The sequence below is a fragment of the Cyprinodon variegatus genome, unplaced genomic scaffold (assembly GCF_000732505.1).
Source record: "Cyprinodon variegatus isolate N-32 unplaced genomic scaffold, C_variegatus-1.0 Scaffold490, whole genome shotgun sequence".
Taxonomy (NCBI): Eukaryota; Metazoa; Chordata; class Actinopteri; order Cyprinodontiformes; family Cyprinodontidae; genus Cyprinodon; species Cyprinodon variegatus.
In genome coordinates this window covers 43,250-69,608 of record NW_015150943.1, presented here as the reverse complement: position 1 = coordinate 69,608, position 26,359 = coordinate 43,250, and the positions used below count along the sequence as shown (strand labels likewise).

The 26,359-nt window shown below is 39.9% G+C and overlaps 2 protein-coding genes across 4 annotated transcripts; both read left to right on the top strand.

Annotated features, from left to right (window-relative positions):
• The first annotated feature begins 816 nt into the window (after positions 1-816).
• Positions 817-13,425, top strand: LOC107094569 (transcription intermediary factor 1-alpha-like). Of its 3 annotated transcripts, none has more exons than XM_015390266.1 (19): positions 817-1,497; positions 2,854-2,972; positions 3,090-3,240; positions 3,529-3,661; positions 3,814-3,930; positions 4,459-4,573; positions 4,645-4,791; positions 5,079-5,193; positions 7,605-7,747; positions 7,858-8,082; positions 8,405-8,515; positions 8,590-8,734; positions 8,823-8,880; positions 8,965-9,091; positions 9,173-9,465; positions 9,807-9,918; positions 11,525-11,599; positions 11,754-11,909; positions 12,035-13,425. In XM_015390266.1, the coding sequence occupies exons 1-19, from the start codon at positions 1,194-1,196 to the stop codon at positions 12,554-12,556; spliced, it is 3,168 nt and encodes a 1,055-aa protein (XP_015245752.1). In that variant the 5' UTR covers positions 817-1,193; the 3' UTR covers positions 12,557-13,425. The 3 variants fall into 3 exon arrangements, with proteins under 3 accessions (XP_015245752.1, XP_015245751.1, XP_015245750.1); XM_015390265.1 differs by having other exon boundaries at positions 3,093-3,240; positions 7,837-8,082; positions 12,035-13,424; XM_015390264.1 differs by having other exon boundaries at positions 7,837-8,082; positions 12,035-13,424.
• A 2,109-nt stretch (positions 13,426-15,534) lies between these two features.
• On the top strand, positions 15,535-26,134 carry fbln1 (fibulin 1). Its single transcript, XM_015390249.1, has 19 exons — positions 15,535-15,638; positions 16,610-16,745; positions 16,916-17,069; positions 17,330-17,389; positions 18,723-18,812; positions 20,125-20,256; positions 20,370-20,507; positions 20,583-20,726; positions 20,819-20,941; positions 21,267-21,392; positions 22,100-22,237; positions 22,748-22,870; positions 22,968-23,093; positions 23,192-23,311; positions 23,420-23,542; positions 23,699-23,822; positions 25,171-25,313; positions 25,389-25,529; positions 25,602-26,134. The coding sequence occupies exons 3-19, from the start codon at positions 16,958-16,960 to the stop codon at positions 25,739-25,741; spliced, it is 2,103 nt and encodes a 700-aa protein (XP_015245735.1). The 5' UTR covers positions 15,535-15,638; positions 16,610-16,745; positions 16,916-16,957; the 3' UTR covers positions 25,742-26,134.
• Positions 26,135-26,359: the final 225 nt, after the last annotated feature.

Below are 26,359 nucleotides of genomic sequence, written 5' to 3'. Positions count from 1 at the left end.
CGCTCTGTTTTTATATTATTGATTGCATATTAATATATATATATATATTTTTTTTTTATAAAAATAGCAATAATATTTTGGAACCTAATATTTTTTTATGGACATATAGCCTAGAGTAATACTATTTCCTTGAACTAAACAAAATATCTTTAAAAGGCACTTTTAATTTTGGTAATTGGACTATGAATAAGGTAAATTAATCCTTAATATTATTAAGTGCAACAATCTTTTATAATCTATAAATGCAAGCACGGAGGGGGAAAAAAACCCAGCATGATGCTGCCACTATCATGTTTTAACGTAGGGAGGGTGTATTTTAACCTTTTAGGATGATCATTTTCTAGGAACATGTTTTTTAAATCAGGAAGCATTAGTTCGGTTGCTATCTGTTTGTCTTTTAATTGCATTGCATGCATGTTCATTTTAAATACTGATACTGAGAGGGGTAAGTATCAGCACATGTTAAAAGTTTAAATAATTATAATCAAAAAAACAGGACGTTTTACACTTAAAGGCTACTCAGTCTGGATTCTGTTTTGTTTATAATTTTTTGAGCATTTACTTAATTGAGTTTTCTGTAGTTAACCTTTATTAGGTAATTTTTACGTTTTAAATCACCGGTATGGTCATCAGCACTGCAGCTCAGATAAGCTCTTCGTATAAAATGTGTAGTGCCATTTCAAGATGCTAAAAACCATGCAATTTGGATCATGTTTATTATTTTATTCCAATCTGTCTTTTGTGTTTCGGTTTCACGCGACGTTCTAAATAGAATCCGGCTCCACGTTCACCTAAAAGAGTCGGTACATTCGGTCGGCTCAGTCACGTGAGACACATCGCTTGTGTTTTGAGAGAAAAGGAAGCGGGGCAGTTAGCCTATCCCTAATGGACATGAGCCGCAAATGCCTTCTTGTTTTACCGGTCTGCCGCACAAACTCGACTGTTAAGTGCTCTGTTTTGCATGTGTTCAAGCTAACTGCCACAAGGTGGAAATTCTCGGTCAGCCGTTAGTGCGATTCAAATAAGCTACAATGCTAACTTAGCTTCAGACTTGAGCTGAAATAAGCTAACTCGTCATGTTGTTTTTTGTATTTCAGTGTTTATACTAAATAAAACGGGAATTGAATGTAGATATTCTTAATGTCTGTTTGCTCTCTCAGTCCAAATGAGTGAAACAAAAGGCTATCTTTTCGATGCTAAGCGCGGGGCTAGCTGCGTTGGTTAACGGAGGTAAACGTGACGCGACAGAAATGGCTGAAAGAGCCGAAAACGACGACATCGTGATTATCGTGGAAAACGAGGCTGAAAGTTTGCCCGCCGGAGAGGAGAAGCTCAAACAGCAGGGCGCTTTCGGCCTCATGGATACATGTCCCATCTGTAAGCTGAGCTTCCACAACAGGGAGCCCAAACTGCTGCCGTGTCTGCACTCCTTCTGCAGGAGGTGTCTGCCTCCCCCTTTAAGGAGCGCCGAGCCTAGGCGGGACTCCCACCCTGCAGGTGATCAGATGTTGATCCACTCTGAAAATTAAAGTTAAAAAAATTACAATAGCACATTTCCAGCATCTATCTGACAGCCTTAGACGTGTGGAAAATAACAATTGAGTCATGTTTTTCTTTAATCTATATGTTCGTACCACAGCATGACACTGCCACCACCGTGTTTCAATTCAATTCAGTTTATTTATATAGCACCAATTCACAAGACATGTCATCTCAAGGCACTTTACAGTTCAACCAGATCATTCAGTCAAATTGATTCAAAGTTTTCTATCTAAGGAAAACCAGTTTATTGCATCGACTCATTGACTCAAATGCAATCTGTCACACTAAGCTTGCTTGTAGCGACAGTGGAGTGGAAAAACTCCGACTTTGCTGTATCTCAGATAGTTCTCTTCAGGCCCATCTAGTACCTTCTTTTAAATTCAAACTACGCTGCTTTTTATTATCATCTTAAATCATTAGCTGTCTGACTGATTGTTGTCACGTCAACGGATTCCTCAGCTATCAGATTCTAACATTCCTGAAATTAAAATTGAACTTTATTGATCTCGCTTTGGAGAAATTAACTCTCTGCATTTAACACATCTCCTTTGGGGAGCAATCGGGGGTTAAGAGTCTTGTGCTGTCTGTGGAAGTGGGTTTCAAACTGACAGCCGTATGCTCTAACCACTACGCCGCTGTTCTGTCAGATGAGCATACCTGGTCAGATCAGCATACCCATATTCAATACTCATGCACAAGATGTCAGATATGCGTTTGTCCCTTAAGTTTTGTACGAAAAATAGGCTTTAAACTACCTCGATGGGCATGTATCCCTTTAGTTACGTACAAAAAAAAAAATATATGGTCAAATCGCCATACACTTCAAAAAAACACCAAAAAGTAAGTAATTAAATAATTTTTTGTGCATGACTAAAGGGATACACCCTCGTTGATGTAGTTTAGTTTATTTTTTTGTACAGAACTAAAGAAATAAACGCAAATCTGAGCTGCTTGTGCATGCGTTTTGACTATGGGTATGCTGGTCTGAAGAAGTATGCTGATATGACAGAACACCGCCACTCCTTTAAAAGCAATAAAGTGCTTTGTTTTGGATCTGTTGCAGAAATTCAGGTCAAATCCTGTTAAGACTGTGGCTAGAATGTGGAAAATGTATAGGGAGCGGGGATACTGAGATTTGAATTATTTTAAGACCTCAAATCATCATCAGCTTTTTAAAAGTGTTAAAATAATGAAATCTTAAGATAAAAAGGAGAATCTGGAGTTGAGGATACCTTGGTAGCCGAGTTTGTATAATTTCATTTTTATGTTCAAGTGGATTTTTGAAGTATTTTGTCTGCTTTCCTGCTCTAGTCGGTTCCATTCGGTGCCCGGTGTGCAGACAGGAATGCTGGGAGGTGGACATCTTGGACAACTTCTTCGTCAAGGACTCGGCTGAGGTGCCAAGCAGCACGGTGGAGAAAACCAGCCAGGTCCTGAGATCCTGATAAGCCCACCCACTCCGGGCGGATCATCTCATTAAAAAAAAAACGCTTCTCTTCTCCAGACACGCCTCTCCTGCTCATGTCTCCCGTGTCGTGTGCTTCCAGCAGGTGTGTATGAGCTGTGAAGACAACACAGAAGCCACAGGTTACTGCGTGGAGTGCGTGGAGTTCCTGTGCTTGACGTGCGTCGAGGCGCACCAGAGAGTAAAGTTCACCCGGGATCACAACATCCGGCAGAAGGAGGAGATGTCTCCAGGTGGGACGCAGATTAAAAACTGCACTTTTAGCATAAAAACAGGTTCCAAATACAATAGGTCCACTCCCGTGCTTCACTGTAGGAAGTGAATGTTTTAAGCGATAATGGAGCTCCCCTCAGATGACTCTCAAAATACTTAGCACAGGAAATATTTAATTGGAAACCAAATGGTCATAGTTTTTTTTTTTTTTTTCCTGATGAACAGCTTGATCGAAATGTGAATCTTCACTTTTTTTTTTTTCATGAACTGATGTTTGATGCTCTTCTACTTCTACTTCACCTGCCTAGATGTCCTCGGCCTTTCCACGCAGAAGCCCGTCTTCTGCGACGTCCACAAGCAGGAGCCGCTCAAGCTGTTCTGCGAGACGTGCGACCGGCTCACGTGCCGAGACTGTCAGCTCCTCAAGCACAAGGATCACAAGTAAGTCCTGATGTTTGCACATGAAAACCATGATAAATCAAGACAAAATAGGCAGTCTGTCTGTTTACAAACCAGGCAAATCAGTGCAAAGAGTTTTTTTTTTTTATTGTCATATATTTATACTTATACGTTTGAATATTTTTTGCATCTAGCTACCAGTTCCTGGAGGATGCATACAGGAATCATAAGCAGTATCTAGAAACTATGACTCTACAGTTGCAGGAAAAGAGGAAGTCAATTGAGGATGTTTCAACCTGCATCAAGTCTGGGTAAAGTTCCTGCGTCACTGCTGGATTCAAATCCATCTTTTTATCTCAGTTAACATACTTAAAGTTTGTATTCTTTATGACAAGTTGCAAGTATTTGAAATATTGTAGAATAAGCAGAGCAAATTTAATGTAGCTACCCAGGTGGCGATGCAGCAATTTGAATTTGCTGCCTGATTTTATCTCATAATTATGCAGTCTTTGTTGCGGCTTAAATTTGTCAACCTGACTGCAGATTTGGCTTATTTGCAAAATATTAAACAACTCCTTCTTTCACAGAAGCGTTTGATGAAAGTTGACTTTTAAAATCATGCTTTTTAAAGGGGAAGCTATCGGCAGCTGCCGTGTTTCAGTCCTAAACGCAGAACATGAGCAAAGAGAACCTTAAGTGATGCATAGCGGTGGCTCAGTGATGCCCTGGGACTGCTGTAGCTCATTTAGAGCTTGTTGCTAATCCCCAAATCAATGATCCGTACTGTATTTTGTTTATTGCACCAGATCTAATCTCTCTTTTTTTTTTTTTTTTTACAGATTGCAGCAAGTCGAAGAAAATCGTAAATCTGTAACAAACGAAATCAAGAAGTCCATCTGTAACCTCATCATGGAGATCAACAGGAAGGGGAAGATCCTGATCAACCAGCTGGAGGTTTGTTCAGAACCCCCGCTGATCGCCATGGTTCCTGTGCGGACATGCAGTCAACACTGTTCTCCTCCTAGGCGCTCACCAAGGACCACGAGATGGCTTTGAAGAAGCAGCAGGACGACATCAGCGCTCTGACCAGGCAGCTGGACCATGTGATCAGCTTCACTAAATGGGCGACGGACAGCCACAGCGGGACGGCTCTGCTGTACTGCAAGAGACTGGTACCCGACCACAGCATCCGACAGCTGCTTTATTATTGCTTGTGTTCAGAACATGTTTATCAGCAGCAAGAACATTTAGATAAAACAAAGCTGGTATTTCAGCACACAGTAGCCGTGTACTAAGAAATAGGCCTCTGTCGTGTCATGTTTTTACCCCAGGAAAATGGATGAACATGTAAAGATTAAATGTGCTGCTCTGATGTAAAAGAAAAATAAATTACCCAGGGTGCCAATGTCCTGCGTCCCTCTCTAAGGTCTCTAACCCTCCCGCCTCTCTTACCTCTCAGATCCTTTACCAGATCCATTACTTGATGAGAACGAGCTACAACCCGTCCATCGTCCCGCAGAGCTCCGTTCGCTTCCAGTGTCGCTCTGGTTTCTGGGCTACAAACGTGGACCTCGGTGGGTGTTTCTGGTGTCAAAGCAGGAAAAAGGCTCTGATAAGCATAGTTACTGTTTCTGCAACGTTACATTCAGTTCCTGGTGAGGTCAGACAATCTGTTCTTTTATCTATTTATGCCAAACTCTTTTAATCTCATCTGACCTAAAAAACAAAACGTTTTGGTTTTCAGTAAAACTATCAATTGGGAGCCAAACAACAGATTTGTCTCTTTTAATGTTTAGATTATTCCTTTTTGAATTAGATTTTAATAATTTGTACACCTTAGATAGAAGGGCTTTAATGAAGGATTGAAAGGATTGAAATTTAGGTTAGAAAAATGAAACCTTTCTCTTCTTTGATGGCTTATTTTACAGAAATCTGTTAAATTTGACCCGTTCTCATCTTTTAAGATCAGAGTTTAGAGGCGCATTGGATCCATTATAAAAAGGGGCTGATCTGAGTTCATCTGGATGCCAAAAAAGGATAAAAAAATAGTCCTTACTGTTCCTCTAAATAAGAAATCCAGTGTCATAATTGTGCTGTATCATGATTTTTAAAGCTTATAGTTAATAAAGTAAAAAAAGTACATTTAGGGGAATGTATTGTACTTAAATGTCCATAATCTTATAAAATCTGAATGTAGGAAATTAAATCCTGTCTGCCTGAAGTGAAAAACCTGCAGCACCCACCAGTATAGGGGTTATGCTGTATACAGCTGTAATGCTTGCAGGGTTTTTTCCAAAGCATGTCATACTAACCCAGGGGGGTGGTAAGCAAGGGCGTATGTTTAATGTCAACTTTGGTAGGGACATGTCCCTATGGCCCCATGCAAACCTACGCCCTCTGCGGAATGTGTTCTACAACTGTGAATCAGTGCAAACCAAACTGAACGTATTAGCTGTTGTAAAACAGCTAATACGCTAAAGATAACCCACCCAACAGCTAAAACAGCAAGGGCTGGGTTATCTTGGTCAACATCAACCTTGTCCTGGGGGAAAGGGTTTTCTTTGTTTACATCAAGTTCATCTTTTTTTCAAAAATATAGATCAGAGGTAACTAATTAAAAATCAGCGGGGTCCGAATAAAGAAGATCAACAACCAGTAAAGGTCCGGAGACATTTTTAATTATAATCCGTTCCTTTAGACAGCGTTAAACACTGAAAGGAAATGCAGGTGTTTATGCATCCATGTTATACATTGAATTAAAAAATATATATATAATAAATGGAAGTTTTTTTCCATTTTACAGGGTTTCTGCGGGTCTTTAAAAATCATTAAAAGTAATTAAATTATTATTTTTTTAATTGCCATTAAAATTCATTAAATGTGATTATCATTGCATTTAAAAAGCTTTATAAAAAAAAAATATATATATATTTTTGTCATATATATATATATCAGATTTAACTGGTTCCACGTGTTTGCGTGGAACTGCTCCTGGTTGATCCTAAAGCCATATGTTCGGAACAGAAGCTCGAGGCACAGAAAAAGCTGGAGAAATTCGGGACATGGCTGCAGCCTGTCGATGTAATGATAAAGATTATGAAGGATTTGGCCATGTTTTTATATATAGTAATCGGTACTTATTGATGGCATTACAATTATTTTAAGGGCATTAAAAGAGCATTAAAAGCATTAAATTAGAGTTCCTCCTTCCTGTATAATCCCTGTTTTAAAATCTAAATTGTTAAAGTAGAGACCAACAATCGTTCAGTTTGGTACATAGACAAAACACCTGAACTGACCGTTTTTTTGAGAGAAGTGGGCTTTAGGCTGACCTGCAAGCTTTAAACCTGGGTTTGAATGGCGACGGAGCCATTCTCAAGCACATATCTCATATCTCAAGGTGCTCATTTGTGAGCCTGGACCAATATTTTTTTATTATGTCCATGGTGGAGAATCCTGCTTCACAGCAGCAGATTGAGCCAAACGTATTTTAAATGTTCAGGGTCATCTTTGAGCACCATTTCACTTTTCTTCCACTAGTTCACTGCAGTTCTTCCAGCAGTCCACGGTTCCTCTGCTCTCTTTTTCTCATCTTCTTCTTTTTTCCCATCACCCGGCTTGCCACAGGTTTGCCTACTGTGTCTAAAAGTCGCTAGCAGCAGCGGCTCTGATCGACACAGCTCATTGGCTAATTTGTATCACATGCAGACTGGTGCTGGACGCTCCGGGTGGCTTTACCATCCGGTTAGACACTGTCACCAGACAACATGCAGTGATTTATAAATGTTTTAAATCAGGTTAGGTCCTGATTAGCAAGCAGGTGGGTCCGGATCCGCTAATCCGTGACCTCTAATATAGATGAAAGATTTTATTTTTCAGCTGTATAGAAATGTTCCTTCGTATGGTGACAGTGGGGAGAAAAGAGGCCTTTCCAGCCCTGTATGCTGGCACCAGAAGATTGTGGCTAATCGTTTGTTTCTGGCAGGTTCTCTGGTGGTAGAGAGATCTCAGGGGAGGGCACCCATCGCCAACCAACAGCCAGGCCCCCGGGCAGAGGCCCCGTCCGGGGGCCTCTCCCTCGCAGCAGCACAGCAGCGGCAGAGCACTCTGGCTCAGCTTCAGATGCAGGTAAAGGGAATTTGGTAGATTATTTAAAAGTCATATTTTATATAGAGGGAACAAATGTTACTAAGCTGCTGAATCGATGCCTGATCAAGGTTGACAAGCTCTCCCACCAGCCCCAAAGGCAGCCCCCTCCAAACCACTGGCCGTGGTATCAGAACGTCAGACTCCCAGCTCCTGCCGGCCCCACTCCACCAACCAGATCCATCCATGGGGGCTCGTCTCCCTCTCAGGCCCCCCCCAGCTTCACACAGCCTGGGCGCAGGTATGGGAACAGCCATCCCAACCCTAGAAGCCCTCCTGCATCCATGCTTCAGAGCTCAGCCTACACAGCCTCTCAGGTAATAAAGAATAGTCTCGTTTTACTGTTTCTTGGTATCGTTTTTCTCTCTTGTTTCTCTTCTACAAAATCAGAACTGATTTCTGGCGTAGATGATTATGGTGTCAATATCAGATTAATGCTTTAAGGTCAGGCTAACTGAACTACTTCCAGCTCTGATAAAGACGCCCAATCATGAAAGGCTTTTCATCAAAATGTCTCTGCAGTTTATCACATCTTTGTTGAATCTACAAATGATTTATTCTTTGTATTCCTCTAAGTACTTCTTAATGCGTCATTAATGGATGTTTTGGAAGCTAATTAGCTCTTTTTGTTTCTTCCAGTCTCTGCGGGAGCTGATCCATAGCTCCACATTCCCTCCTAAACCCATCGACGTGTCTCCGGGGGCTTCCCGCTTCCCACAGCCTCTATCAGCGGGAGCAGCTTCTCTACAGGTTGGTGACCAGAACAGGAGGATGGAAAATTGAAAGCATTAATTAAAGCCTTTCTTCTTATTTTTGACCCTCAGAGATGCTTGCCGGAGTCTTCCCTCCTAAGGAGGAGCGAAGCTGGGCCATCTGTCCCCACCGTCAGCATCGTTCCCAGACCCAGTATGGGTTTATGTCTGACAGCTGGAAATGCTGACAAAAGCAGCTCATTGGCTCCTATGACAGGTCTGTGCTTTCATTGTTTTTGTTTGGTTGTTTTGGTCTGAAATCAGTTTTTTTAAGTGACATCCAGATGTTGAAATTATGCTTTCAGCTCCAGGACAACAGAACTCCCCGCTGGCAAAACCGTCGTCCTCAGACAGAACCTCAGGGTGAGAATTAATCCCTTTCAATCTGAAGAATCAATCTAAAGAATCTCCAGATTGATCTTGTCTTTGTTGATTTATTCTCCGTAGGATGACTTCCTGGAAGCAGACGTCTGTGCCTCCATCTGCTCCTCCTCCAAAGCGAAGGAGGAGGTTATCCCCAGGGCCCGTAATTGTCATCAAGGATGAACCAGAGGATGAGGATGAAGTCCGTTTTGTAAGTTAAGACGCATTATTTAAAATCCAAACCTAAAGCCCGTTGCTGCTGCTTCTGATTTTTATTTTTTGCTGTCCTCAGGTCCAGTCCAGCGGTGGGTCAAGCCTCCCGGACAGCAGCACCAGCGCTCAGTCGAAGCCCCGGCCTCCACCTAAGGGGATCGTAGCATCAGAAGCCGCCGCGTCAACGTCGGCGGATCAGTGCAATCAGACGCAGCCTCAGCCCGGTCAGGATAAGAAAGCCGAGCCGGAGGACGACCCGAATGAGGACTGGTGCGCCGTGTGTCAGAATGGGGGCGAGCTCCTCTGCTGCGACAAGTGTCCCAAAGTTTTCCATCTCTCCTGCCACATTCCCACTCTGAACGAGTCGCCGAGGTGAGAAGCGGATCCGCCTCCAGGAGTGCGGATGTCTTAAACCCAATCATAAGCCATGAACTTTGAACTATCACTTCGAAACCTGAAAAGAATATGTTTTTTATTGGAATTTGATGTGGTGAAAAAAAATAAACAAATCTTTACATTAATGTTTTGTAGTAATAAAATGTCCCACTCCTAAAATGCATACACAATTCAATAAAAACAACAGAAGATGCCGTGTAGGTGCATCTGAAGTCTGTAACATATATTTCTCCAGGCATATTGCATGTTTTGCTGACTTCATAAATGGGAATATCCCTTTAAATATCTGATATTTTCCTGTCTTTCCATGGCGTCAGTGGGGAGTGGTTTTGCTCCTTCTGCAGAGACCCAGAATCCCCTGAGATGGAGTACGACTGCGACAGAGGCAGCGGGCCGGGCTCAGAAAAATTTCCCCCTGTGGATAAAAGGGTATTCTGAATCAGCCTCCTGTATTTTCACTATTTTAATATACAGTGAGTAAAATAATTTTGCAAGTTCTCCCAGTTAGAAATCATGGAGGGGTCTGAAATTGTCATCGTGGGTGCATGCCCACTGTGAGAGACATAATCTAAAAAAACAAAATCCAGAAATCACAATATATGATTTTTTTTAGCTATATATTTGTATGATACGTATGATATTTGTATGATACGCAAATAAGTATTAAAACACCTGTCTATCAGCCAGAATTCTGACCCCTGAAACACCTGTTAGTCTGGCTTCAAAATGTCCGCCTCCACTCCATTTATTATCCTAAATTAGACGCACCTGTTTTAGCTGCATAAAGACACCTGTCCACCCTGTACAATCAGTAAGAATCCAACTACTAACATGGCAAAGAGCTGTTCAAAGACACTAGAGACAAAATGTACACCTCCACATGGCTGGAAAAGGCTACGGGGAAATTGCCAAGCAGCTTGCTGAAAAAAGTTCCAATGTTGGAGCAATCATTAGAAAATGAAAGAAGCTAAACATGACTGTAAATCTCCCTCAGACTGGGGCTCCATGCAAGATCTCACCCTGTGGGGTCTCAATGATCCTAAGAAAGGTGAGAAGTCAGCCCAGAACTACACGTGAGGAGCTGGGACCACCGTTTCCAAGGTTACTGTTGGTAATACACTAAGATGTCATGGTTTGAAATCATGCGTGACACAGAAGGTTCCCCTGCTTAAACAGCACATGTAATGTCCCGTCTTAGGTTTGCCAATGACCATTTGGATGATCCAGAGGAGTCATGGCAGAAAGTCATGTGATCAGATGAGACCAAAATGAAACTTTTTGCTCAAAAGAAGAATGATGAGAACCATCCCAAGCACACCATCCCTACTATGAAGCATGGGGTTGGTAGCATCATTCCTTCGGGGTGGTTTTCTGCACATGGGACAGGGCGACTGCACTGTATTAAGGAGAGCATGACCGGGCCATGTACCGCTCAGTTAGAGCGTAGAAGATGGGTGGAGGCTTCGTCTTCCAACATTAAAATAACCCGCAGCACACAACCAGGATAACCAAGGAGTGGCTCTGGAAGAAGCATATTAAAGTTCTGACGTGGCCTACAGACCTAAACCCAATAGAGAATCTTTGGAGGGAGCTCAAACTCCATGTTTCTTAGCGACAGCCGAGAAATCTGGCTGATCTAGAGAAGATCTGTGTGGAGGAGTGGGCCAAAATCCCTCCTGCACAGTGTGGAAACCTGGGAGAAAAACTAAAGGAAACGTTTAACCTCTGGAACTGTAGACAAACGCTACTATACCAAATATATACATTTTCTCAGGCGTTCAGATACTTATTTGCAGCTGTAGCATACAAATAAATAGTTTTAAAAAAATCATACATTGTGAATTCTCGATTTTTAATTTTTTATTATGTCTCTCAAAGTGGACATGCATTTAAATTTTTAGACCCCTCCATGACTTCTAAGTCGGAGAACTTGCAAAATAGCAGGTTATTCAAATACTTATTTTCGTTGCTATAAAAACTGACCTTAAAACGTCTCTAGAATATCTCATAATGAAAATGTTTGTCTTAAATCTAGAAGTGTGAGAGGCTGCTGCTCCGCTTGTTCTGCAACGACTTCAGCACAGACTTCCAGGCGCCTGCGTCTCCGTCGGTAAAACTCTGCATTCATTCTAGTTATTAGCTGTTTTTAGGGGCGTTTAGAAATGCCTCCTATAAATGAGAGCCAGGACAGATTTCTGGTTTGAATGTTTTCAGCTAACTTTTATGGAATTTGGAATAGAAAGAGATGCTGCTGTTTTCTGTAGGAAACCAGGCGCTACAAAGAGCTGATAAAGACGCCGATGGATTTGTCAATCGTGAAGAAAAAACTGGAGTCAAAGGAGGGTGAATGCTATCTCTGCCCCGAGGGCTTTGTTTCCGATATCAGGCTCATATTTTTCAACTGCGCCAAATACTACAAGGTAGGCCTCCCTTCTAGTCCATCGTCCTCTTTTTTTTTTTTTTTTTTTTTTTTAAGAAATAAGAAGCAACTTAACTGTCTTGTGTTCTTTTTTTTTTTTTCTCTCTTCTTTGAACTTCTCTAAAGGCGACTTCGGAGGTGGGGAGTGCAGGCTTATACCTGGAGGAATACTTTGAGGAGCAGCTGAAGCTCATCTACCCAGACAGGGTCTTCCCTGGAGGGAGGGAGGAGCAGATGATCCCTCCTTTGGAGGATGAGATTGAGGAAGAGGAGGAACAGCCAATGGAGCAAGGCGATACATCCACAGAGGTCAAGAAGCCCCAAAGTCCTGCAGGAGAAGGAAGCTCTAATGGCAACGGGGAAACTGTTCCTAAGGAAGAAGCAGCAGGAGAAAGCGAGAACCCAGATGACAAAAAGATGGAGAAAAGTGGAAAGGAGACTGAGGAAATGATTACAAATGTAGAGGGAGGGATTCCTCCTGCAGAGGAGGAAAACAAAAGTGAAAATCCAACCATTAATGAGAGCGCTGATGTGAAGCGGGTAGAAAACACAGAAGCTAACGACGGCACTAAAGACGATACGGCTCAGCTTCCAACAGAGGAAACACCCGATACTTCAGAGAGCGTGGCGCCCGCAGAGGAAGGATAAACTGATCACAGCTGAGGAGGATCAATCAGAGAAGTCTTCCACCATCCTGGCCCCACCGTCAGCCGTCCTCCGATGCAATCAGATCCTTTTTATAAGCAGAGGCATTCCTCTATAGGTTAGCCGTTATGCTAGATGCATAGCAAAGAACTAAAACCTTTAGCTTTTTTTATTTCTGCAACTGTGAAAAGCACACAAATGAGTTGTGTGCTTCGTTCATGTTTAAGTTATGAGAGACATTGTAAATACTTTATAATGAAAGCACAGTTTCTGAAGTAGGAAAAAGGCTGAGTTTAAACCTTTAATGTATTAGCAATGCTCTGATATCAATAAAACCAGGCTTTATAACCAATTTAGATGGAGAAAGACTCTTATCTGCGGTAGTTTTTATTTTTATTTATAATAAAACAAATGTTATGATAAAATACTGTAGATTTTGTACATTACTTTCACAGTAATTAAAAAAAGTCATTGCTGCTTCTTTGTTTTGCTGCATTCTGCTGCATATTTTCTCTTTGATAAAACACCAGTTTTATCAGAAACCCATTTCATGTTTAAAAAAAACATTCAGATTTTTTTTTTTTGCTTGCTTGTTATCTTCATGTGGAGATATGATAATCATTTCCTCAAAAACATCTTTTTTTTCAAGCTTAAGACCTTGGTTACATTTTTACTATTAGATGGTGGAAACTGCAGACTTATGGGTAATTATAGGAACAGCAAAAGGTTATTTGCTGATGTATGAAAATGGAAAAATTTATAAAGGAAAGAGTTTTATTTTTTATTTGCTGCTGAAGGGAGATACTTTGAACCATAACCTAGAATCAATGTAGAGCAAAGAGAGTCTTCCTAAGTTTTTTAATATTTGCAATTAAAGCAGATTACGATGCACAACCGGTCTTTGCTTCTCAAGTTTATCTTTATTTTTGCTTTTTAAATGAGTTCATGACTATATACTGCATGCACTAAAGGGGGATTGGTAAACATTTGTAAAAATAAAAACTGATGCATGGTGTTGCAGTTTGTAGCACTGCTGCCTTGCAGTAAGGAGGTTCCTGGTTCGATTCCTGGCCCCATGGTCTTTCTGCATGGAGATTCGATGTTCTTTTTTTCAGTTTTTACGGCACTACTGGCTCATTTTTCTGACACTAGGCTGATGGGAAAGGTGGGTATGAGAGAGGGGGACAGACATGCGGCAAACGATCACAGGTTCCAGCCAAGTCGAGGACTAGGGCCTCCGTACATGGGTCCTGCACACTTACACGTGCACCACCTGCACGTCCCGGAGTTTGCATGTTCTCCCTGTGCATTTGTGGGTTCTCTCTGGGTACTCCGGCTTCCTCCCAGAGTCCCAAAACATTAAGGGTAATTGGCATCTCTAAATTGACAGAAATGTGTTTATATGAGCTGGTGTTTTCTCCAGTCCCCTCATAAGGTATTGGCACATCAAACACATATTTGGTGTATTTATCTTATTTTGAAAAACAAGGAATATTATGTTATTTATTACTAAAATCCAAAAAGTGTGCATTTATATTATCGTCCTCACTCTGCTATTTCTAAAAAAAAAAAAAATTTCAAGGCCTCAGGTTGTTGTCAAAGGTGAATAAGCGAAAACTTTTAACTATTTTTGTTTCGGTCTTTAAATCTACCTTTTGTGGAAAGTGGAATAAAAAAACGGTTGAGCTCGCCAAGTTGGAGACAAAGAAGAAAATAGAGCTGCTCTGATAGGACAAAAGTTCAACTCTTTTTCAAGCAAAACTATGCTGTAGAATGCTAACATGCGGTGAAGCAAGGTAGTGGGAGCATGATGCTTTGGGGATACTTTATACTCCCATTACAATAAAGCCCACATGACTGTTTAAAAATCTAAATTAATTTGCAGTTAGATTTGACAAATAAGATCAATAGAATAAATTTCCTGATTAAGGAATCATACTTTGGTGTCATTCTACTGTGACATCTCTATGCACAGTGATACCTATTCTCTAATTAAAAATATATAATTATGGCATTGTAGCATATGTCATATTAAGGAAAAAAACGTTTATTCAGTGTGTCTTGTTCGATTTAAAATGTTTCTAACCCAGAGCCTTTAAAAGTGAGGGGTCTTTGATAAAGACATAAGAACATAGAAGAAGCAGGGGTTGTGGATGGCTGAGGAAAAATAAGGTAAAGAGCTGAGAATCATTAACAGGAAAGGGAGAAACACTAAAAAAATGATTCTGAAAGTAACAAAATGTAGAATAAATATTAATCAAGTTAACTAAAATGATGGACAATAAAAAAAAAAAGAAAAAAAAAAGGAACTGAGACAAAACCAAAAGACTGAAGCACTTCAGAAACATTCACAGTCACCAAAGCACAAAATTATAACTTTAAAAGTCAGATTTTTGACTTGGAATGTAATTGTAATTATGTAATTATGACTAATTTCTATCATTGTGACTAAAAACGAAGATGTTGACTTCGAGAGCGATGCCATGGTTTAATTTAGGTTTTTTTCCCCTTCAGATGACAAAAATGCGCTTCCATATATCTATCTAAATTTTGGGCTGATTGTTGCAGTTTATAAATTCTCATTAAAAAGCTGATAATAAAGTGCAAACATATTGTTCATGGCTATTTGTTATCTTGCTGATTACGCCTTTGTCGCTTCTTCTAACCCACATCTCATTATCAGCTGTGGAGCCCTCCCTCACCCCTAACAGCGCTGACATGTGACGCCTCTCCTACAGCCTTAAAAGGGATGTCTAAGCACATTCACACAGCACACTCTCACCTTCGGTAGGTTCAGACCATTCACAGGGCTCCAACTGGCTTCAAACTGGACTCCATGGCCTACAAAATCGTTCTATTGCTCTTCCTCTATGCAGTTCAGAAGGGGATTGGTAAGTAAAAAATTAAAATGCCTTCAAAAAAGTTTTTTTTACCCTTTATTACACAATAAAATCATCTTTTATCATCTTTATTTCATAGAGAGCAGGCTTTCTTCTATACAAGAGTGCTGTGAGGCTGGGAGGGAGATAGCCCGAAGGCACCATGACTGTACAGTACTTCCATATTCAAACTCCCATATCTGCAGGTAAGGAACACCTGGTAACTATTCTTACAACCAAAAGAGGTTTATAAGTAAAGCAGCTAAAGGAGAAAATGAAAGCCACCAATTATCCTCCCAGTGTAAGGCAAGATACGCCCTGGGGAGCATGTTTGGCCCCCTAAGGGCCCTTTTCTATTGTACATAAATAGGGATTTTTATTCATATATTGACAGCAAAACAACTTCTTAACTTTTGTACGAAAATTCGGTCTGCAAGTCCTATATAATGTATGCAAGAATTAGATGCTTACTTTGAGTTCTGTTTTTCATAATGCGTTTGTTTTCCATGTAGTAGTTCTGACCAATTTAAACGTAATAGATTAGACAAAAAAGCCTTTACTGCAAATTAAATTCATCTTAAGGCTTATGCTGCACAGACCAAAGGAGCATTTCAACTGCTTAATGTGTCAGTCGAAGTGATAAAAGGAATATCTTTTATGTTTTTGCTTGTGGCATCTCTTTATTGTGAGCAATCCTGAGCAGAAAGCTAAGCAGTTCACGGCTGAAACCAGCAAGGCTACAGACAATAATTTGCTCTTTAAACTAATTATAAAAACTATTGAAGCAAAATCTTTGACAATCCACTACTTAAAGAAGCGTTACACCCCCGGTAATAATTATCTCGGTAAATGGCTGCACAAAAAATCAATACAATGATCTTTAAAACACAAGCTAAACACAATGGGAAGAGAGGTTTGTATGTATAGATAAGAGGATCGCTCTAAATTTACATGCAACTTGATTCTCCAACCCAATTTTTCACCTTTTGAGTGTTTGAACTATTTTCTAACTTCCTGTATCAGTGAGCTATTCTACAGTGTGAACATAGACCTTGACTCAGCTTTGGTTTTATTATTTTCTCCTCCTTAAGGCGACCTATAACATATTTTGTCTTTAACTTTAGAAAGTAAATATTTGAGTTTTTATATCTATTTGTAACTCCTGCTTTACTTCCAGTATTGCCCAGGAGCACTGCTGTCGATCTCTCGCGAGAAAGCAAGCCTGCGACACTGGCATTAGGACGAGCCGTAACCATCAGCCCTGTGAGAGGGCCTTCTTCTCAGGATCTACCTGGGATACCCTGATATCACAGGTAGGACAATGCAAAAAAAGATGTCTAAAAAAAACTACTGAAATTATATTTCCATGCTGCAAGATAACACTTCTAAATACAAGTTTCCTTTTTTTTCATCTTGGTAAGAACCCAATAATGCTCAGTAGACCTCGTCCATTCACTCACACAGCATTAATTCTCTTGTTTAGACATGCTGCGACTGCTGCGCACTGGGTCTGAAGACAGAGAGCATGGGTTTCAGCTGTGAGTTTGATGATCTGCAGATAGACAGGCAGTGCTTAGAAGCGGCTAAAATGTGCTGTGAGAAACCCAAGGAGATCGAGATCCTTCCAACCACTGAAGGTAAAAAGTCAAAGCAATCCTGTGCTTCAGGCATTGATTAGTAGCACCTTATCTTATCCTCTTAGACCATCGTCTGGCTTTGCAACACTCTGATTCAGACATTAAAACACTTTCAGTGCTAAAAAAGTCAGTTTCTTTTCACCTCATGTTTTATTTTTTTCCATGTAAACAGGGATAACTCCTTACAAAGCTGTAAAACTGCTGAATGAAAGCAACTTCATTTTTTTTTACTCATCTGTTTGTATTTATCTTTATCTCAGCACCAGGAGAGACCAACATGTTTACAACCAGGCCTCCAGTGGAAGCGACTACCTGCAAAGGTTTGCCCTACTCTTTTGCAAATTTTATATAGTGATAATAATCTAGTAAATGTCTCTAATAACAGGTTTTGTTAGATTTTTTAAAAATAAAAAATCATGTGTATGGCAATAAAAGGTGTCCTACTGGGTCCTAAAATGGGTTAGATGCAATCTCAGTAGAATATAACACAATCTAATCCTCTTCAGCTATAACTTGAAGTGATCAAACTCGTGTGTGATGTTATCAGCGACTCTCATTGTTGTGTTAAAAAGTTGATCGACTCGTCCCACCTTGGGTTGTTGGTGCTTTTCTATTCACGGCTCGTTTAAAGTCCAACTGCTTCACTTTAAGTGGCTTAAGGTCCGGACTTTTGTTTAACCAATGCAAAAATCTTTATCCTTTTTTCAGTTGGAATGGAAAGCTCTTATCGTGCATAACGAGGGTCAGGGAATTATGTCATAACTGACTTAATCATGTTCATGTTGCATGGTGGAAAATCCTTTTTTTTTATTCCATGTTTGCTATTTCCTACTTGGAAAAAAAGGGGGATGTAATAATCTCTGTTTAAACATGCTATCAACACGCTTATAAATGTTTTATAACCAATCATAATAAAACTGAATAAACAGAATTCATAAAAAAAAAAAAAACTGTTACTCAAAAATATATTGTAGTTTTGTTAGATGTAGAGCAGACATAATAGATTTCCATGCTGCTCCTGGTGAGAAACTTCTGGCCTTCCAGCATTAGGAGGTGAAATAACGTATTTCAGGTTTAGGCGGAAAGTCAAAATGGCTGCCTATACTAATTAAACCCCAAAACATAAACCCTCTACTGTCATGTTTATGAATGGATATAATCTTCTTAGTTTGCCTATGTGGGACTACATATCAAGTCATGCTGTCATGATGCTTCAAAACCTTTGATAATCTGTAAATCTGCTAATATCTGTCATTATTTATCCTGTATTATAACCCCACTAATATAAATATAATCCATATCATAACTATCCTGTGTTATCTGCATATAGCTTCCATATTTATTTATTTCATAGCCTTTTACAATTACTCTCCATTTATATATACCATTTATAGTCCATACTTTTCTGTACACATGTACATAAATATCTTTATCCTGTATAGCACTTCTGGATAGATGCAAACTACATTTTGTTGCTTTGTACTTTTGACAGTGTCATGAAAATAAAGTTGAATTCTATTCAAAAAAATTTTATTGGAAACTAAATATGCCTAAGATCCGGCCAGAAAAGATAAACTGATTAGGATCTGAAATGCAAAGCTGTTTTAAATGTTTTACTTGCTGTATTGCTGAGCATTTCTCTGCTGTTTTCAGAGCTCAAATGCTCTCAGCTCTGTGTGGATAATAGTAGATGTGCCTGCAAAGAAGGTTTCCGCCTGAAGCAGGATGGAGTGACGTGTGAAGGTAAGTCATGTTAAGAGTTTGGCGGTGCTATTTGTCTATTTGCAGTTGCAATCTGCTGATTGAAACTTGTTTATAGTGTATTCCGATAAGCCTTTAAACCATCTAATCAGGTGTACTTGTAATGTACACTCTTACAATATTAGTGATAATCCTAATTTATAATTGCCCTGTTCTTGCACATCCCACTATTGTATAATGTGTCCTATAGAGATCCTATTATTTGGAATGGATTATATGTAATGAGTCAGAACAGAGGGACCCAGGATTCAGGCAAGACAGACAGTGGAATAACTTAAGCAGCTTGTATTTAAATGGCGGGCTGTGGATTTGCGGTATCAGCGGCGTGGGCGTCTATCATAGGAATGTCTAAAGGAGAGAAGCACAGGTTAGTGACCACGATAATTTCATGGAGGATAATTATGAACGCTGTGAGTCACTAACCTGGTTTGACAGTTTAGCCCAGAGAACGAGGATAACTCCAGCTGGTTGGCTGACAAGACACAACTTCCGCTGTCAGAGAGTTCCAGACGCAGAAGCCTAGAAGGCTGCAGAACTGACAGGAGAACAGATCCAGACAGGGTAATTCAAGAGGCAGATCCAGGGTCAGTCCACACAAGAATCCAACAGGAATCCGAAGGCAGGTCAGGCAAACAGATCAGACAGGGGCAGGTAAAACTCAAGAGTCCAACTATACAGGATCAGGTAATCAGAAACACAGCTGGGTACGCTAGAGAACTCTCAGACAAGAATAATCTGGCACTGATGGCTGGGAACAAGAAGTTTAAATATAAGCAGGAGCAGGTGGATCAGATGAGCAGTGATGAGAAACAGGGCAGAGATAGACAGATGATTGAAATGAGCAATTAAGCCAGCCATCAGGACCACGATCATGACATTATATCCTTTATTAAGATCCAGAGCTTCATATACACTCTTCAAAAAGATAAGAAAACCTTTTATCTAATCATGAATCTCTCTCTATTACTTATATGTATTATTTCCTTCAGGTCTCATATTCATATTTGGTCTGTTATTATTTTTATTATTAACCACATTTTCTTATTAGGTACATAATCTCATTTTGTATTTACCTTTTACTGAGGGCTTTGTTCTTTTTCTATCTTTATTGCTCTTTTTTGCTAATCAAATTTCAATGCTTTATGGAATTTATCTCTTTTTTTTTCCATTTAATGTTCATTTGTCAGCCAGAGAAAGGTATCTTCCTTTAACTCGTGATAAGGAACACATGATCCAGCCAGTCGGCTTCATTCCCCCCCTTGCACCATTGTTTGAAAGGTGTTTCTGTCCTCAGATATTGACGAGTGTCTGACAGGCGGTCACAACTGCACCGCAGAGCAAGTTTGCAGCAACTCAGTGGGCTCGTTTTATTGCCGGCTCAGCTGTCACCCTGGATTCACACTCACAGACAACACCGTTTGCAAAGGTAAATGTTTAAAGGCATGAGGAATGAAAGAAAACTGTTTTAAAATCCTCTCATCAAAAGTTAAAGATACAGTTATTTATCATGTGCTCTTTTTTTTCCCAAACATTTCTCAGACATTGATGAGTGTGCTATAGGTAGCCATGACTGTGGAGCAGACTATGTGTGCATCAACACAGTCGGTTCCTTCAGTTGTGAGCCAAAGGTGGTGTGTGAAGATGGCTTCACTCATGATACCGCTGGCAAATGTATCGGTATGTTTGCTTTCATCTTCAGGTAGAAGCAGTTCTTTTAAGATGAGCTCTATAAAAATATTCTTCTCTTACTAGATATCGATGAGTGTACGGTCTTTACTTATCCATGCCGACCCGGTGAGAAATGCATCAATACAGTAGGCTCCTACAGCTGCCAGAGGAACAGCATCAGCTGCCCACAGGGGTACCGCCCCAGTGCGGATGGGACAAAATGTGAAGGTCTGTCCCGAATTATATCACCACAATCAGGCCTCGCTCTGTCTCTGCTTTACCTCCACGCTCCAATTCAAACCCATCCTCTCCTCCCGCAGATGAAGACGAGTGTCTCACAGGGAAAGTGTGCGGAAACCACGTCTGTGTGAATTTGGAAGGGTCGTACCGCTGCGAGTGCGGGGCAGGCTACCAGTTGAGCAACACCACTAAACTCTGCGAAGGTATCGTCACACCAACTGGTCATTTTGCTGATGTTCAAAGATGATGTCAGCAAAGGGAGTGGTTGCGTATTTGCTAGAGCTTTGCACTTGGGTCTCAGAGTCCCACACACTCCCACGGACTGCCACTCTGGGTCCATGAGCAAGACCCTTAACCCCAGACTGCTCCAGTGGCACCCCACTGCTCCCCAAGGGGATGGGTTAAATGCAGAGAGTGAATTTCCTCATTGTTCAACAATTAAGGATTTGCAAAGAGAAATCATTGTCAAAAAGTTGATAGTAAATCTGTTTGCGATTAATTGTATCATTTTCCTTTTTGATTCTTTAGATATTAACGAATGCAAGCATTACTACAGGCAACCCTGTGGGCAGATATGTGAGAACACGGAGGGGTCTTACAAGTGCAAGTGCGTACATGGCTTCCGACTGGGTGCCGACGGCTTGAACTGTGACGGTAAACTCACTCTGAAGCTACTAGTTTTACAATTCAATTGAAATACAGCTCTGTATGCTTCTTTATGACTGATTCTATATTTCTGACAGCTGTAAGCATGTTTTCAAAGGATCAACGCCCTGTTAAAGTAGCAGAGAACAGGCCCACAGGATCACTTCTCTTCTACTTTACTTGATATTAGACACCAGCAGAGGGCATCATAGGCTTTCTGGTTAAAAAATACATGTGGTATCACTTTTTTAAAAAGTTAATGTTTACATTTGAGAAAAGTTTAATTTTTAGGGAAATGGCTGCCAACAGGTTTTGAGTTTTTTTTTTCTGAATTAATAAAAACGTCAATTTTCATCTATCAGAGCTTCAGATTATTTCAGTTTGTTGACAAAATCTGCTTTAATCTGCACTGTTTGATCATAAAGTTCCACTTTACGATTGTATACTTCTTTGTGTTGATCTGTCACACAAAAATGTAGGTATAATTTATTGAAATTTATGTTTATAAATCTATCAAGCTATTACTAAAAAAAATTATGCAACCGTTTGTTTCATATTAGCAGGGTAAGCCATAAAACAACTTTGTTAACTAAATAAAATTAAGTAAATTCCAAAAGTGGTAACATTATGTTTTGCAGTGAAGTTTGCCAAGTAAAATATTGTTTTTATCCAGAGAATGCCTTTTAAGCAGTTCTTTTCCTGCTTATATTCATCAGATATCGATGAGTGTGCTTTGGGCAGCCATGACTGTCGAGGGAATTATGTCTGCATCAACACACCCGGCTCATTCTACTGCAGGCCAAAGGTGCCGTGCAGAAACGGTTACGCCCCGGATGCTGCCGGCAAGTGTATCGGTACGTTTACTTTTCTTTCCTCCAGATTAAAGATGATATTAATGAGTGCTTAGCCTATGCCAACCCATGACAGCCTGGCCCAGACTTGCATCAACACAATGGGCTCCTACATGTACGCCTGTCACATTAAAACTGTCTCATGTCCACGAGGGTTTTACCTAAACGTGAATGGCACACTATGTAAAGGTAGAAACTATCTGATGAAGATTATAAATCCCTGCCTTCTTAGAGCTTCTCATCCAGATTTATTAGGTTTTATAAATAATCAATGGGAGATTTATGCACTATAAAACTCTATGTTCTGATTTTATGTTTTTAGATTGTTCCATATATTTGTTTCATTTTGAATTTAAATTAACTGATGAAACACTTCTGCCAGGTTTAATTGAAATTCCTTGAAAGACTTGTTGATAACATAAGTTGAAAAAAGGGCCAACATTATCACAGATCCGCCTTGAATGAGATGCTTTGTCACAGTTTTTGTTGTCTTTCTTGATTGCTTTTCCATAGACGTGAACGAGTGTCTCAGTGGCAATAACTGTGGCAGCCACGTGTGTGTGAATCTGGATGGATCGTACCGCTGCGAGTGCAGGAAGGGTTACTTGTTTAACCGTGTCACCAAAATGTGCGAAGGTACAGAACCAGAAACTTGATTGATTTGGCATAGGAAAAATACTGATGCGTTTTCATTAAAGTCAACTAATATTTGTATGTTTCTCATTCTCTTTAGATATCAATGAGTGCATGCATTACTCTGGGCGACTCTGTGCCCACAAGTGTGAGAACACAGAGGGGTCTTACCGATGTAGCTGTGCAACCGGGTTTAAACTCTCCAACAATGGCCGGGACTGTGAAGGTGAACCTCTTTCAAAAATACAATTGTAAGATAAACCATTATATCGTCTGCATAAATGGCAATTTGTGTTTTCTTTGTATGGTCCTTTAACTTGACAGATGTAAACGAATGTTTGGACAAACCTTGCAGCCAGGAGTGCACCAATGTCTACGGTTCATACCAGTGCTACTGCCACCATGGCTACCAGCTGAATGATATCGATGGGGTGACTTGTGAAGGTAGTGGAAGAAAGTGTTTCTGTGGAAACTTTATGACAACACTGCGTATTATTTCATCCTGCAAAATTTGAGAGATTTCTGAACAGTTTGTTTATTTGCTCCTTTTAGATATCGATGAATGTAAGATGCCAAATGTGTGTTCTTACAAATGTATTAACACTCCCGGTGGTTTTAACTGCACCTGCCCCACCAGCGGTTACACGCTCGCACGTGATGGTCGTACTTGTCAAGGTAAGGAGGGCAAAACCCTAAGACATTCTTCACAGTCTATAGAAGCAGCGCTTTGGTTTTGATATCAGCAATGAGGAGAAACACGAGTTACAATCATCTATGGTATGTGGTTCCAAAAGTTGTACTTTCTTTAACTTCTTTGATCTGTGTTGGTAGACATTGATGAATGTGCTGCAGGAACTCATTCCTGTTCTTCCACGGAGACCTGCTTTAATGTCCAGGGAGGATTTCGCTGTGTGTTCTTTGATTGTCCTACTAACTTCAGGCGAGCAGCAGAAGGGTAAAAACTCAGAAATTGTTCAAATCTGAAGTCATTATATCATAACTGACTAAAAGCAGTATAAATACCATATGAATACATTTGTTTTTGGTATAGTAGGTTAGACAAGAATCCCAATTTGAAACATTATATATCCAGTACCCCTTTGTCAATATTATATCAATCCCCTGTACCTCATCTCAGATTGATAGCCCCTTTTCTGTTTATCCTTTATGTGCATGGAATCAGAAATTGACAGTGAAGAATGTCTTTATGGTCTCTTTTCCAGCAGTGCTCTTGTACTTCCTCTGCTGTGGTCACATCTAATGCTGAAATCAAATTTTCCAAACCATATGATCCAAGCTGCCTTACCAAAGCATCAAAGGAGCCTGGCCTTGGTGCACTGCAAGAAAATAAACGTGACATTTATTTTGGGGCACCTGGGGCTCGGCCAATTTACCAAAGCTCTATTATTGGTAGGGCAATGTTTTAGTTAGAGTGATTAATGGGTTTTTTAGTGTTGGCGCTGTGTGGACATCATCAGTTAATCTGCAATAAATGATAGCAAAAGCCTCGCATCTATATTGGTCAGCTAGATAAATAGAAGATAATATACCATTTTGCCACAGATGTTTTTGTGGTTTGGTGCATGTCATTTAGAAGTGCAAGTAATGTAAATGTAAATTCAATTATTTAACAAACATATTGTCCAATTCCTATTTTTTTAATTCCCCTTTCCTAATTTCTATCCAATGGGTGTAAATTTCACATATACCACTAAATACCATTCGATTTATTAGTAGATACCCCACGCTGTGGCTTCTGTTTCATTTTGATGGCATAATGGAACTAATGTGGAACACCACAAAATCATCTCTGTGACTGGGCCTCATGCTTGGCAAGCAGCTTCGACTCACCTGACTGCAGTAAATTATAAAGCTCTGCTCCTAAATGGGGTTTCGAGGTTTCCCTTGAACGCTTGTGATGAAACCGTTACGGTTTTGAACCAGTTCTGTTAGTTTAAAGCTTGATTAACCATACATGTGCATAGGGCTGATCAGGTGTTGCTAGTCTGTTTTGTTAATGTTGCGGGCACGAAATACCACTTTTAACAGAATAAATGTGCACTACCTTGCAAAACTATTCAGGCTAGTAAACTTTTTAAGTTTTTTTTCATATAACAATAATAAAATATAAAATTACTATTTTTTAATTGTCATCGTGAGGAGAAAAATAGCATCTTTTCAGGGTAGTGCACATAAATAAATGGTAAGAATGATAGAAACAATGTGGAACTCAATGAAAAACAAATAAATGAATAATAATTAGGATATAAATCATAAAAATGACATCAGTCATCTGCTCTTAGATCCACAGGAAAGGACTCTGCTCTGGTGCACTGTATCAAAAACTGCCAGGGATGGGACACCGCTTGCAATCGTGACCCCGTCCACATCATCACCTCCACTGCTCTGTCTCTGCCGACCTTCCAATACTTAGAGGAGCCAGAGGGTAAGATCACTGGAAGAAAATCTTTTAGTATCCCCTTTCAGAATACCTCAGATTTTTACCTATTTGTTCCAACAGAGATCATCATACTGTGGACGGCTACAGAAGCTAAACCGGATCTCCTCCCTGATGAGCCTAATGTTTTCTTTGAGATATTAGCCACTGATGAGCTGAGGTCTTTCGATGTGATAAAGCGTTCACAAAACGGCATGATTGTCGGTAAGACGGCACGTTATTTTACTTAAAAACATAAAATTTACTTGATTGTTCTAATTAATGTTTTTCCCTCAGGGGTAATCCGCCAGATCAAGCCTGTAATGGGCCCAAAAGAACTTGTGCTGGAGGTGAATATGAAGTATCTCAAGGCCGGAGTGATTTCTCAGCAAAACGTTATCCTCATCCACGTCTATATCTCTAAATACTGGTTCTGAAAAGATAAACGAAAATATTTTTTTATATAATTTAAGAAAAAAGAAGTAAAAAAAGGAAATTTCCATTTGTCTGGGAGGCTAACCAATTACACTGAATGCAGTTCAAGATGTTTATAGTTACCATTGCAGATTATTGATGATTTTTTATGCTTGAAATGGACTTCAACCTCTGTGAGGTTGTATATATATGCTCCTGATAGTTTATCTTTCTTGCTTATGTCAGTTATTTTGCTATGATGATATAAGCCATGAGAGGAAATAGCTCTTTTAAAAAAGATCATGCTAGAATATTACACATTCGATTCTTTTTTTGATTATTGTTTGATCCACTTTAATGGTTTCACTTTTGCTATCTTTCTCTGCTTTTGTTAGTTTTATGACTAATGTGTCTATGTGGCAGCATTTAACTGAAAATGTTGTGTTTTATACCCAAAACATTGTAATACCATCTGTGCATAATAAAAACCTGTAGAAGTGTGTTGCATTCGTGTGTAATTTTTTTATTCATGGGCCGTTGATGTAAACAGTTTTCCACAGTAGACTAAACCAGACATCAACAAGTTAGCATAACTGAGGTTTTCTACCATTTTAAAATCCAATAGCACGCGCTCTATTCCT